Source organism: Python bivittatus, unplaced genomic scaffold, assembly GCF_059951505.1.
Source record: "Python bivittatus isolate LINGU-HERP-01145 unplaced genomic scaffold, Pbiv_v1 ctg000690_np1212, whole genome shotgun sequence".
NCBI classification, from domain to species: Eukaryota; Metazoa; Chordata; class Lepidosauria; order Squamata; family Pythonidae; genus Python; species Python bivittatus.
Genome location: NW_028277096.1, coordinates 1,792,646 through 1,806,884, shown reverse-complemented (window position 1 = coordinate 1,806,884; position 14,239 = coordinate 1,792,646). Strand labels below are relative to the sequence as shown.

The following is a 14,239-nucleotide window of genomic DNA, read 5'->3' as shown; positions in this document are numbered from 1 at the left end:
TGACATATTTGTCTTTGTGACAGTTGAGAAAAACAGTGGAAGGTATGTACCTTGAGCTACCTAAACTCTCTGGTTTAAATACAACTTCTACAATGAGTACACTCAAAAGAGTACAACTGGGCTAAACACAACAGTGACAAATTGCTTTGGCCTCACAGCTCCAACAATTATAATTAAAATTGATTAAGGCCACTCTTCCTCCAGTTGTTGCCCTCCCAATATATTACACAATACCCACTACCTCTAGCCAGCACACCCAGCAGTCGCAATAGGGGTTTGTTTTTTGGTGCCTTTGAGTCAGGGTTGACTCCTGGTGACTGCCTGGACAAGTCCCTGCAGTTTTCTTGGCAAGATTTCAGAAGTGGTTTTGCCATTGCCTGTTTCCTAGGGCTGAGAGAGAATGACTGGCCCAAGGTCACCCAGCTGGCTTCGTGCCCAAGGCAGGACTAGAACTCAGGGCCTCCTGGTTTCTAGCCTGATGCCTTAACCACTACACCAAACTGGCTCTCCAGAATAGCTATAGATAATGAAAATTATAATCCAGAGAGCACCCAGTTCAGGACAGGCAGGCTTTTCTCTGCCAAACTGTTCATTCTGGAAAAGCAGAATTAGGGAGGCTCTTCTAGGACTCACCATGCACACTAACTTGTGCTCCTGTAGATCATTCTCGAAGCAGCCCTCCAAGCCATCGTCACCTCCTGCAATTCTCTCCCCAATGTCTCCACTCACACGTACCACTTCAACATGCAGGCGACCTGCTACCTGATGGGGTACAAATCCCATAGATAGGAGAGATAAGGTTTTGGGAAGCAAATAAACTATGTTATTGGAAACGAATACACTACGTTAGCAGAACCCTAATCAAGGCATGCTGCCCCAAACAGTAGTATAGATTGTTCAGAGGGATTTAAAGTTTTCCACTGTTCTGCCTCAGGACATACTAGACTTCAATTTTCTTTTTTCTCCAGGGCTTTTTAAGATCTATAATTTAATGTCTGTAATCTAGTTTAAAGTTCTGGGGCTATGGGCTGCTTTTAGCTCCAATAAATTGTGTTGCTATGTATTTATCTGAGCTTGTTACTCTGCACTGGGCTTGAAATGACTTATTGTGATGTCTACTGCAGTATTATGTTTTTAAGTGATTGTTTAGTGCTGGGGGGAAATCACTCTATCAGGCATTTAACATATACAAGAAATTAAAAGTAAAAATTGAATGTGCCATCCTTCATGTAGCTTCCCATGCCCTGAACTGGGAGATGTACCATCAATACAGTAATGTAAATATCCATGCTGTATATATTCCAAGAATAGCAAGGCAATTATCAAGGGATTAATCTTCTGTGTGAATCCAGTGGAGAGGCAAGTGGCAGTAAACTGGGAAAAGTAACCTCTTCTTTCTTCTCATTCAGCTTCAAGGATCATAGAGCCTAGTGATAACATCAGAGATGTCAAGGGAAATTGTCCTTCAAGGGTGGGGGGTTTATGTAAAAGGAGTATTAAGCTTAGGAGAAGCTTAAAGTTTGTTTTACAGCATTTCTAAGCTGCTTCACTCCCAGTGGACACTGGATAGCAAACAACATACAGGTAGTCCTCACCTAACAACCACAATTGGGACCAGAATCTTGGTTGCTGAGTGAAGCGTCATTAAGCGAGATGCCCAGGTGACTGCTTCGCTCAACAACCACAATCCAGACACTCCTGGTTGTGGTCGTTAAGCAATCTCCTGGGTTGTTAAGCGGATGGAGTGAAAGAGCTGTCTGCTGAAGGATTTCAGCTCAGCGCGCATCTGAAATCCTCCCAGCAGGCAGCTCTTTGAGAGCGAAAGAGCTGCCTGCCAGAGAGTTTCAGCTTTGCATAGAGCTGAAATCCTCCTGGCAGACAGCCCTTTTATTCTCAAATGTTCCTAAAGCCCACCAAAGAGTTTGCCCTCCCTTCCGTAGATGGAAGGGAAATCCTTCCTGGGGCTGGAGGAACGGAGCTCAAATCCTGAAGATTTGAGCTCTGTTCCTTCACATGGCTGAGTGGAGAGGGGAAACCTCTCAGTGGTGTGAAGGAATGGAGCTCAAATCTTCAGGATTTGAGCTCCGTTCCCGCACACTGCTGTGTCCCCTCCACTTGCAACCTTCCCTGCCAGCTTCCAATGGGGAAACCAGCAGAGAAGATTGCAAATGGCGATCACACGATCACAGGGCACTCGGCAACCAGTCGTAAATGCAAACCAGTTGCCAAGCGCCTGAAATGCGGCCATGCGGCCACGAGGGGGGGAAGCGCAACGTTTTATGATGGCCAGAAGTGCTTTACGTGCCATAAAGCGCCCTTTCTGAGGCCATCGTAACTTCGAACCATCATTAAATGAATGGTGTTAAGCAAGGACTACCTGTAACAATAACAACACAGTTAAAACAAGCCTCCTTTAATACATTAACATTCCTAGTAAAAATCGTCATGTGCCCCCACTCAGTCCGGGCCAAAGGCACAATGGAATAAGATTGTTTTAACTTGCTTATGAAAAGCCAGGAGTGGGAGGTACATGTACCTTGGGTAGGGGGGGAGAGTTCTATAAAGTGAAAGGCCTGTTGCCTTGTCTACACCCCATGTACCAAAGAAAGAGGGAGACTCTCAGCAGGCACTCTGATGACCATTTTGCAATCTTTCTTTCTCTTTCCACAGAAAAATTAAACTAAACAAAGGAAAAAGTATGCCAGCAAATTTCTGGGCTTTGCTGCTAAATTTCAGTGGTGCAATCTGGGGGCTGTGGGACCGCATTTGGCCTAGGGGTGGTCCACCCCTACAGCAGAGTGTTCATGGGACATCTTTTGCTGCTCAATTCTGCATCTAAGAGCATTGCTAATTTAGAGAACTAGCTTATGCACTGTACATGGCGGAAAGGATCACGAGTGAAATTTTCTCCATGCACACATAAATAATAAGACTAGCGTGCTGAATTCTACGTGTGAAGTAGTTGTGGAGATGAAGGATTACTCCATCATCTGCATTTTCGCCTGCTGTAGGAAATGGTATGGCTTAAGCACAGGTTTAGCAGTTTAATGAGAACTAGTCATACACTAGTCTTCTATGATTCTACTTTTCTTGTACACTGGTCAACATGCCTCCTATAGGAAATCTGTGCAGAAGAGAGGAGAGGTTATCCCAGATTCAAAAATCAGCTTTGTCATGCCTGTTTACACAGTTCATATAATTATCAAATCAATTCCTTCCAAGACAAACTCAGGGGAAGAAAATTAGGCAGAACCAAGAAGCACTGAAATGCAATTGCCTATATTAGAGGCATCTATGTCAAAAGATAGTAGATCAATTGTAACGTGCACAGAGTTATAATTCTCAAATAAGTAACTAGGTAATTATGTGACTAGGTAATGACTGAATAATTGATCATGTAGAAGCATACTTCTCCTTTCTGATTGATGATGGGCACAGCATACTGCAGCTTCACATCATAAAAGAGAGACTCGAGAAAGACATTGGCCACTCCAATGAGGCTGTGGTTCTTTTGCTCATCATAAAAAGGATCTGCTCGCCGGAAATAAGACCTCATGACCTTGAGTGGAACAGAGACCAAAAAAGAGTGAACAACAAACGTCTACAATTATTAGATCCTCTTACCCCAGAGGTTCAAATTGGCTGGGGGATCATATCGTCCCTTGCAACAGACATCTTAATAAATGAGAAAGACCCATTCCTCATCTTCCCAGTTCTTTTTCAGCCACCTTAGTACGGTGCCTCTGATATGGTTCAATCCAGCCTTGCCCAGTGTTGTGCCCTCCAGAACAAAGGCCATGCTAGAGGGGAATTCTGGGAGGACAGCATGTTGGAAAGGCTGGTTTAATCACCTGTGAGCATGTACATGAAGACACATTGAAGGTAGCTGTGTATGTCCCAATAAGTCATGTGATTTGTTTGGTTTTGTCTTAACACAATCACAACCCAGACACTATTTATAAATCATAACCCAGGCACAACTCAGACGTTGTTTACAACCCAGAACCAGTTTGGTGTAGGTATTTTAAGAAACCAGGTTATGAACCCATCCAGAGAGGACCATACTAGTGTGTAAGAACTCCTTGCTATCTCTTATTCATCAATCAGGCAGTGAATGAAGGGAAACAAAAATTCTACCTGAGATTCTGAAAGGTTGCCAGACCAGAAAAAAATATTCAACCAACCCACCCTCCTGTTTCACCTTGCTCAGTAAAGCAGTGGGAAAACAATGATGTAGTAAAGTTGAAAGTCTAAGAAGTTGGCTTAGATCATGGGAAGAAGAGGGAAAATAGAGGAGGAAAAGAAGGGTGTTGGGCTTTCTCTTAAGGCTTGCTTTATGTGTTACTGTGTTATTGTAACTGAAATATATTTAAAGACATGAGTTCATGGGAGCACTGCAGAATTTCCTGGTTAAAAGGAAAAAGTTAAGTCTTCTAATGGCCCTATTTAAAAGCCACAGATAATTTTATTTTGGTTCAATCTATGTAATTACTTCTGGATCTTCAAAGACCCAGCAATTAATTATGAAAAAGCACAATGACTCTCATAAAACAAAGTCATAGTTTCATTTAGGAAAGTTCTCTTTGTACGATAGAGATGGCAAATTGCCTCACATGGCTTTGAGGCAAGATAAGCCACTGATAAATATTTCCTTTGCAAACAGAACATGCCACATGAATGATAAGAAATAATGCTGCAATGAAAATTGTCCTTCTCCCCTCACCTTCTTTTCATTGTCTCACTGGTTGGATTGACAATGTCTATATGCATGTATATTTGTGGTGGCTGGGTGGGTAAGTGGACAGCCACTCTTAAAGGATGGAGTGAAGTTCAAGCCTACAGAACCTTGACATTTTCTCACCTTCAGAGAAACCTAATGCCAAGGTACAGCATCATTTTCAGGGTATAACTGGGATTTAAACATTGTGGCCAACAGCACAGGAAAACCAAAGAAAATCCAGACTTTTACACCTGTGAAGTCTCCCCCTTCCCAGAACTACAAAAGAGAAGAGATATTTTTAATCTTCTCTCTTAATTTTGTCATCCTGCCCAACTTTGGGGCAAAAAAAAATCTCTCTTAAGGATTTTCAGCCCAGACTTAACTAAAAAGTAGCAGGAAAGGAATAATCTTCTCCAAGGATCTCATATATGGATACATGTTCCTTTACCTACTGTTCTCAACATGGGGCTTCCATATGTGCTGGAGTTTAATTTAGTGTCCTCCAAGGTTTTTGAGAGCCAATTTCATATTATGGTTAAGGCACCAGGCTAGAAACTGGAAGACCATGAGTTCTAGTCCCACCTTAGGCACAAAGCCAGCTGGGTGATTTTGGGCGGGTCACTCTCTCTCAGCCCTAGGAAGAAGGCAGTGGCAAACCACTTCTGAAATCTTGCCAAGAAAACTGCAGGGACTTGTCCAGACAACCTCCAAGAGTCAAAACTGACTCAAAGGCACACAAACTTCAAACTTCCAAGGCTGTTGGCCAGGTTAGCTGAGGAAGATGGGAGTTGCAATACAACACATTTGGAGAAAGCTAGGCTGACAAACCCTATTTCAATGATTAAGGAAAAGTGTGACCCTAACCCCAGTCCCCACACCTCCTCCACATACCAGGTTGTCCTCCTCACAGTCCTTCCATTCTTGATAGAGGTCTCGCATATCAACCAATCGGTTCTCCAGCTTCTCCAGGGACCAGATTTGTTTGCCTTTCCCTTTTCGTCTCACCTGAATGGCTGGCTCACTAAGCACGGCACCTCGCTACAAAACACCCAGGAGGAGGAAGAAATGCAAAGAGAAAGAAGAAGAAAAGGAAGGGAAAACAGTCAATCCAAATAAGGAAAAACCTTTTTGTTACCTATCTTGAGAACTTGAATACAGCTTAAGATTGGCAAGCCTCTTCTTTGGCTTGATTTCATGTATTATCTTCTCACACCCTCCAGGGAAGATATAAAGGCTTTTTTTTCCTGTGCAAATTTGTGGTGTTATAAGAGGTTAAATAGTCAAATATACCCTTTTGTTCTGTAATTTTTATGTTGGAGTTCCTCAAGGAATGATTCCTCACCATTAACTTCATTATCTGACAGGTCTGCCAAATTTTATGTTAAATGTTTGTTGATTAACCACATTCCAAGGATGTTATTAAAGTGGCTAAGTTTTTGTCAGTGGCCCTAAGGTAGCAATTACTGTATTGTCAGAGTTATATTAAATTTTTACACTTGGCATACTTTATGTAATATGACCTATTTTCCCTTGTAACCAAGTTTCAGTATCTTGTTTGGGTTTATTCCTGTTTTATTGGCCATGATAAATATTCAGTTCAAAATCAAGACAAATTTTACCCTGGGAATACATTTGAATTCTCTGCCCCCACAATAAAATAAAATTAAAAAATCTCAGGAACAGAATGTGACAAAAAGACCACCATCTGATTTGGAAGAGAATATTTTATTATTATAAATTATATAACCTTCAAGACACACACATTTGGCTATGTATTTTAAATGAACCCAAAGAAAGACTTCTGCAAAATTAATGGCTTAACTAAAACAGAGTCACATAAGGAGATTTTTGAATACAGAACAGTAACCCATAAGCAGCAACGGAGAAAACCAAAAGTGAAAATGGAGGGAGATTCCTTTTCTCTGGAGAAGAAATTTAATCAAGTCAGCCCACAGTTGCTACACTTACATTTTAAAAGGTGTTTTTTTCCACCTTTTAAGAAAATTGTCAATGACAGACTGAACAGAAACATTTAAATTGAACTGGTATTATGACTGAATCAGCACTTCACTCATCATAAGATTCATTTAGGGGTTTTTTGGTGTCTGATAGGAACATCACATCAGCAAATGATAATATGTACTGTGATATTAAACATTCTCTCCATTTGAGATAATACCCTGCAATTTCTTTCACCATTTTCTCCTCTAGTTGAATTTCAGTAGAGACTGTATTGAGGGGGAGAACTGAAGGACACAGACCTTGGCATATTTTCCACATTCTTTTCTTGAAACTTGAGCTTCCTCTCCCCTTTTTAAAACACTGGTAAGTCTGCAGCCTTTTTACTTATATAAATAAAAAGGAATGCCATGCAGGTTACATAGTCACATAGCGAGCCAGAGAACATGCCTGACCAGGTCAGTTAAAAACCTAACAGTTGGTTTGCAAAAATTCAAAGCTTGGTTAACTTTAATTTTGGTTAGTTTTTTACTAGTTTAATGGCTTGTTTGGTTAATTTATCATTCAATATAATAGGTGAAACCAGAAAAGGATTTAAATAAGTCATTACATTAACTATGTTCCTTTAAACTAGCCTATGAGTAGTAAAACTGCACATCAATAAATGTAGAGCCAGTGCAGACAGTTACATGCATGATTCTAATCACAATAAGTAAATAAATCATTTAATTGCTAGAGTTTTACTGTTCTGAACTGGCTGTGAACTGCCCTTCACCCTGCTGTACACCTACACCTATTTTATGTACATCCCACTAGGTCAACAGACAAGAAAGTTTCTATACACTGCTTAAACATCACCTTTGGAACAGAAGGAAATATTGGTCTGGACTGAATACTGGCAGATGACATTTATGTCTGAATAGGCTTAAGTGCCTTACCTTTTTGTTTGCATTAAGGCTTGAGGCTGGGATTTGGAGAGTGACCTTGTATTCAGTTCTTTTGTCCATCTCTTCTGCAATGAAACTGGCTTCTCTAACATACAAGTTGGCCTTCATAATCTGCTCCCTCAGTTTCCGCAAGCTGTGGTTCAGCATCTCTTCTCTATTGCAAAACAAGGGAAAGAGACAAAGGGAGATGGAATTTAAAGGAAATTTTAATTTAAAACACATTCCAATAATCACATTGCTAAGGATGTTTTGTTCTGGTGCAAATCAGTTGACCATTTTTGCACCAGTTTTGAGATTTGTTCTGAACTAGGGGCCATCTGTGCAATTGGCTGCAATGCAGCATGCATGTGAATTGCTGGCCAGAAACTCTGGAGGTCCACATATCCTCCACTCCAGCTGTAGTAATACAGGACTGGTTTAGATGATATGGTTTGTTTAGGGTCTTCCCTCCCTGCAAATTTTCCTCTTCATAATGGTAAGCATTCTGCTGCTTCAGAAAATCCTGCAGTGCTTGATAGTGATTTGTATAAATGTTCACAGGGCATGATCATCCCATCTTTGGATGAATAAATCAAATCATACATGCGGAAGGGCTTCCCATTATTATGTCGCACAGAACCACTCCTAGGTCGCCTAGGATTCTCCATGAGATGTGTGGAATTCTCTTCCATCAACCTCAGAATCCTTGTCTGCAATACAATGCACTCAACATCCCATCTTCAGCCCCAAATCCTTTGTTCTTAGAAATCTGTGCAAATACCCCAAGTGCTTCCTTTCAATGGCAATGTGCAATTCAGAAGCATGCAACAATTTCCTTTTTGCTAATAAGAAAGTTATTTTTATTCAGTGATGTATAAAATCCATCTATTGCCTTAATCCAAATACATGCCAAGATGAATATTCTTCACATTAAAGACGAGAACAGGGAAAAATACCAGGCCTCTGAGAACTGGGTTCATTCCCTTCACCCACCTCTCTTCCGCCCATTGCCGTAAACGTTGCTGAGCATTGGGAGAATGGAAGGAAAACCTGTCCATGGTGCGGAAATGCTGTTTCTCTGGAGACAAGCGCCTTCGGAGCTGTTCTAGTTCGTGCTCGTACATAAGCCTCTGCCGCTCCAGGGCCGACCGCTTCTCCTCTTCGTGCTGTTGCTCTAGACTTTGTAAAATCGACTGCATTGGATCTAAGCAGAGATGAAGAAAGACGTGAGAAGCTACAAGCCTAGAAGGGATGCCTTTACGACAGATTTAAGTGTAAAGCAACAGTTTGAGCAGTAAGAAACACAGGGTGGCAGTTTTGTTTTTAAACGGGGGTAGTCATACACTCAGAGGAGTACAAATGAGTCTTTGCCCCAGTTTTTGAGAGATTACTGGGGTCAACAGTTACCTGAATCAGTTTAGTTCAGCTTCATTGCACCAGAGCTGGCACAACAGATACCCATTCCTTGGTGTGAGGGTTTTCTTCATCTGGTACAGATCACAAACTCAAAGACTGCATTTGTTTCCCCCCCCCAAAACTGTTTTATTATACAAAATTAAACACCTATTCCTTATTTCTAATCTTAATCCTAATTCTATGGTTGTTTCTATTTTCCTACCTGGCTTATTTTACAGTCTTCCTATTACTACTAAGTTTAGAACTATTTCTATATTATTTCATTTATAAATTCCTATCTCTATGTTCTATGTCTACATTCCTATCTCTATGTTTGTAGCACTATATTTTCCTAAATTAACTATTTCTTAGCTCGTCAAGTCTTTTCTTCATCCCCAGGTCTTCAGCTCCTGTAGCCAGTCTCAGTCCATTTGGACGTGAAAACCCTTTCCACTCCTCTATAGACTTGCAAATGGCCTTTTCTCTCCTGCCCCCCCCTCCCCGCACTCACAGTCCTCTCTTTCTGGAGCTCTGCACCTGGGCCTCTGCACACAATGGCCCTGCTTTGGTTCGCAGACTCTGGTTGGGCTCTTTTCCTCCCCGTCTCTCAGCTCGGCCCCTCAGCCAGTCTCGCAGCTCCAAGAATTGCAGTTTTCTTTCCCTGTCTGAAAACTGCTGCTAAGGTGCTTTGCTTTTGTGTTGGAGGTTTCTCTTTCCCACTTCCCGGCTGTCTTCCTGGCTTGATTCATTTCTTGCCACATCCACAGGCATGCTTGCTTTCTGTTTCATTTCATGGGACAAACTCCAATTAAGGAGAGGGTGGGGCTGTTTTAACCCAATTTTAAGGAGAACACCACTCACTGCATGATGGCTCTATGATTCCTACTTCCAACATTTTACCTATCTCCCCCTTAAAGATGGCTCTCAAATGTTCTGGCACTCTATTGGGTCTTTACCTAATAGGGTGAGAGTCTCATCTCTATCCACTGCTCAGTCAGGTCAGTAGTACTAGGCCTGTTAGTAAATATTTCCTGAAAAATTTCTAGAAACTCCTTTAATTTTTTTTTGGAGTGGAGTTAACTCAGGCTTCACATCCATTTCTCCTTTTTCTTGTCTTCCTGTTTTCGTATTCATGGTCTAGGTTTTCTTGGTTGGGTTCTGTTGAAACCATCAAGGTAAGGTTGGACATTCTATTACACCATTTTTGTATGATGTTTCTATGATATATATTTTTTCTATCCCCACCTATATCCAGTTGATAGTCTACAGGTCCTGTTCTTTTTACTATTTTGGAGGGTCCCTGCCACTTTGCTTGCAGTTTACATTCTGTGCTTGGCAGAAGTAAAACCTGGTCTCCCTCCTTCAGCATTTTCCTCTTTGCTCTTTTATAGTACCCTACCCGGTTTTCTGGGTTGTCTGAGCTGAAGTTAGTTTGTCCTGACCTAGGTCCTGCAATTCCTCCCTTTGTTCCAGAATGTATTCCACTATGTTCTTTGGGGCTTCTGCTTCTTTTCTCCAGCCTTCCTTTAATTATATCTAATGTCTCTTGAAGTTGTCTACCATATACCAGCTGAAATGGGTTAAACCTTGTTGATGCTTGAGGTACCTCCCTGTATGCAAATATCAGATAGGGCAACCATGTACCCAATGCCTTAACATGGTTTTAAGGGTTTTATTCATTCTCTCCATTAATCCATAGGTTGGATGATGATGTGGGATAGTCTGTATTCCTTTTACCCCCAGATTCTCATAAATACGTTTTAAAAGTGATGATTGGACATTTGTGGCTTGATCTGTTAAAAATAGTTTGAGGTATTCCTGTCCTACTAAAGTTTTTAACTAACTCTTGATTAGATAAAAGACACTGAGTAATTTTAATGCTAATTGAAAGACTTTTTTGGACTTTTTGCGTGAAACAAAAAAAAAATGAAGTTATGATGTATGGATTTGATGATTAGAAATAATAGTGGACAATAGAAAAAATGAAAGTTATGTAGTAAACTTACAGTAAGAGTTTAGTGTAAATTGATACTTATATCTGTTGTGAGGAAAGTCGGAAGTCATTCTTTTCTGCCTGCCTGCCTGCCTTCCTTCCACTTTTGACTTTGTTCTTTCTCTTCTTTTTCATTTTTTCTTTCCTTTTTCATTCTTTATCTTTAATATTAATTTTTGTTAGTTTTTATTCTTATCTTAAAATTTAATAAATGTATTTGAAAAAAAAACTTTTTAAACTAAATCTTCAGCAATCCTTCTAGTGGTGGTTGTCGTAAGAGGTACAGCCTCAGAGTATCAGGTTGCCTAATCACACAGGACAAGAATATATTGATATTGGGAAATGGCCCCACAGAATCCACTGCCACTTTTGTAAATGGTATTGGTACTACAGGGACTCTCACTCTGCTGCCTTAACCTGTGGCCCTTTTTGCTAGACCAGTTGGTACTGGGCATGATTGACAGTGATAACTCTTATCTCTGGCTATGCCTGGCCAATCAAATCTCTCTAGGGTCCTGTTCCTGTCTATAATGTCCTGACCAGGGGTTCTCATGAGCTAATTGGAGAATCTGCTCTCTGTACCTTGAAGAATTTGTTCAAGTTTTTCTTTAGTTAAGGGATATGCTCTAACTCGATATAATCTTCCATTTCCTTCTTCGAATATGGATTGTTTCTCCCCATCCTTTCTTTTCTCCCCAGTTCTTTTCCAACAGCCTTTCAATGTAGGGTCCTCTTTTTGTATTGGGCTAATACCTATTTTCCAAGGAAGAGATAAATTTTCTATTGGGTGACCTCTATGGATATCTGCCTTACGCAGTTTCTTTTCTTTCTGAGGATGTCCAGGGCATCCTATTAAATCAGGATGGGAAAGAAGTAGTTTTTCCTCTTCATCTACTATCTCTTTTAACCATCATTTTTCTTTCCTCTTCTTGTTGCCTCAGCATCTCTCTCATAATGCCTGTTAGGGCCTCAGATGGGTTGGTTTACTCTCACGGTTGGCCTCTGCCTCTACTGATTCTGATTTACCCTCTTTTTTCATTTCAAGCTGTCTTCTGGGCATGATTTAAATTGTTGCTTTTAATCTTTAAAGCTCTAAACAGTTTACTTTACTCAAAGGAGCTCCTTTTTCAGTATTAATCTTTTCTGGGAGAAATATTAGTAGGAGAGGACTTTTAAAATATAGTCCCAATTTCAGAGGTCAGCTTGTTTACAGTATGGAATGGAATATGTAGTCTCAGGATTAGTCTCCATTCTTTTGGTTTAGAAAGATAGTCAATACTTTTTTTTTCAAATAACCTTTTGGGATGATGATGATGATGATGATGGTTGGGCACACAGTCAGCCATCTGTTTAGACTGGATTTGGCATCTTTATCTACCTATTGAATCTTTCCCAAGGACCTGGGATAGGCAGATGTTGTTGTTTGATGGTATTAAAGGTATCGTAGGATATAAGCTGTTCCAAGTAAAGCTGCTTTTTGCAATTATTATTATTATTTTGGCTGCCATTTACATATGTTAAAATGGACTTTGTTTCAGTGGACAGATCACATAACTGAACTTGACTAAGCAGGTTTGAATATGATTAGTTCTTGGATGGGAAACCATTGAAAAATTCCAGGGCTGTAGAAGAATTGGGAAGTCAACAAAAGCTTGAAAGGAGGCCACAGCAAGCCATTTCTGTCTTGTTTCCAAGGAAACAACATGAACATTACCCATGTATCACTTTTAATTTCCTGGTCAAATGGAGAAAGATGTTCAGGTGGGCTCAGTGAATCGGTACCTAAATATGGATTTATTAAACTACAAAAAATATAGGATGATAGGCCAAATTATTAAAAAGGCACATCTTTGTTTAACACTATACTTGCCCTGTACCAATTTAGTAGCAGTTACATGCAGCTTAGCTCATTAGAAATGGGGACAATAGTAGCCAGTATAGAAACAGGTACAAAACATTATATGCCATTTCATACTGTATATTCCTGTCTTGGGTGACACAGCTTTTAAACTCAGTTCAGTATTTGATTCTTGCCTAAAATACCTTAAATAGCTTGGGCTCAAGAGTACATGTTTGCAGTACCTCTTCTTTGGCATGAACAGGCCATCTCCATCAAAATCTTGCAAGATATTTTGACCCATGGATACTAGGCCTACATGCAGACTATCTGGTACAGGGTCTTCTGAGTAGCAGCATCTGTGCTATTGAATTTGCTGTACTAGGAGGTTCAATGGGCATCGGTACAAAAAAGCTACTAAGTGAAAGAAAGCATTCTCTCTTTAGGCAATCTTTTGGGAATGGCTAGGATAATTTCAACTGTAACTAATTGTGGGCTGTCATCTTTGTGATTATGTTTTTAGGTTTTTCTTCAACTGTTATTAATGTCTTATAATGCTAATCTTCCTTGATAACATGCAACAGCCAAGCTTTACATTAAACATTCTTAGGGTTTCAAGTCTTATAAAACAAACCAAAGCTACACTCACAATTAGCCTCTCACTATCTATTATATACATCCATGATACAATTCCTGGAAATTGTACCATACATTTCTTGAAGGGAAGATTACACATATGACTGCCAACAACTCATAGCTATTTTGGGGGGGCAGGGGGAGGAAGAATGTAACATGTATGATTTCATCATGCAAATGACACAAATTGTGTAATTTTTGCATATATGCACAATGATGCATAACACGTGACATCAATATGGTGTCTACAGAGTGTTTTAGCCACTGATACTCACCTTCCTTGATAACATGCAACCACAGAAGTTCATTGCATATCTTATAGACAAATCAATGTAGAAAAACATTCCCCAGTAAGCTACTGAGAAATAGTAGTTTAAATTTTGTCCCTGATATACAGTAATGCATCTCACAAAACATTGCATTGCAACCACTTGCTAAATGGCATACCATAAATTGGAAACAGTGCATTCACATTCCTTACCATTTCCACCAAGAGCTTTCATAGTCACCTCCATCTGGGCATATTCATAGTTGAAGCTGATCTCGCTGGATACCTCACTGGAGCTATCTCCATCTAAATCCAGCTGTTCAGAGCTGTTACTTCCTTTCATTGAACTATCTTTGTCTTCATCCTCCGTTTCTACTTTCTTTTTCTTTTTTGGCAAATTCAGCCTTAGACAGAAAAGAAAAATGTTGACAAATATCATCCTTTGAAAACTGATTATGAAAAACAAATGCAGAGATGCCTTGTCCATGAGAGAAGGTAACAGTAT

At 40.2% G+C, this 14,239-nt stretch overlaps 1 protein-coding gene across 3 annotated transcripts in view; it reads right to left on the bottom strand.

Annotated features, from left to right (window-relative positions):
• Positions 1-14,239, bottom strand: part of KIF13B (kinesin family member 13B) — a 143,390-nt gene that overhangs the window by 54,033 nt on the left and 75,118 nt on the right. For all 3 annotated transcript variants that reach the window (XM_088152488.1, XM_088152490.1, XM_088152489.1), the window contains exons 16-21: positions 13,948-14,138; positions 8,599-8,809; positions 7,618-7,780; positions 5,612-5,758; positions 3,410-3,559; positions 634-762 (exon numbers count right to left, since the gene is read on the bottom strand). In XM_088152488.1, the coding sequence (XP_088008614.1) occupies positions 634-762; positions 3,410-3,559; positions 5,612-5,758; positions 7,618-7,780; positions 8,599-8,809; positions 13,948-14,138 (991 nt within the window). The remainder of the gene's footprint in view (positions 1-633; positions 763-3,409; positions 3,560-5,611; positions 5,759-7,617; positions 7,781-8,598; positions 8,810-13,947; positions 14,139-14,239) is intronic.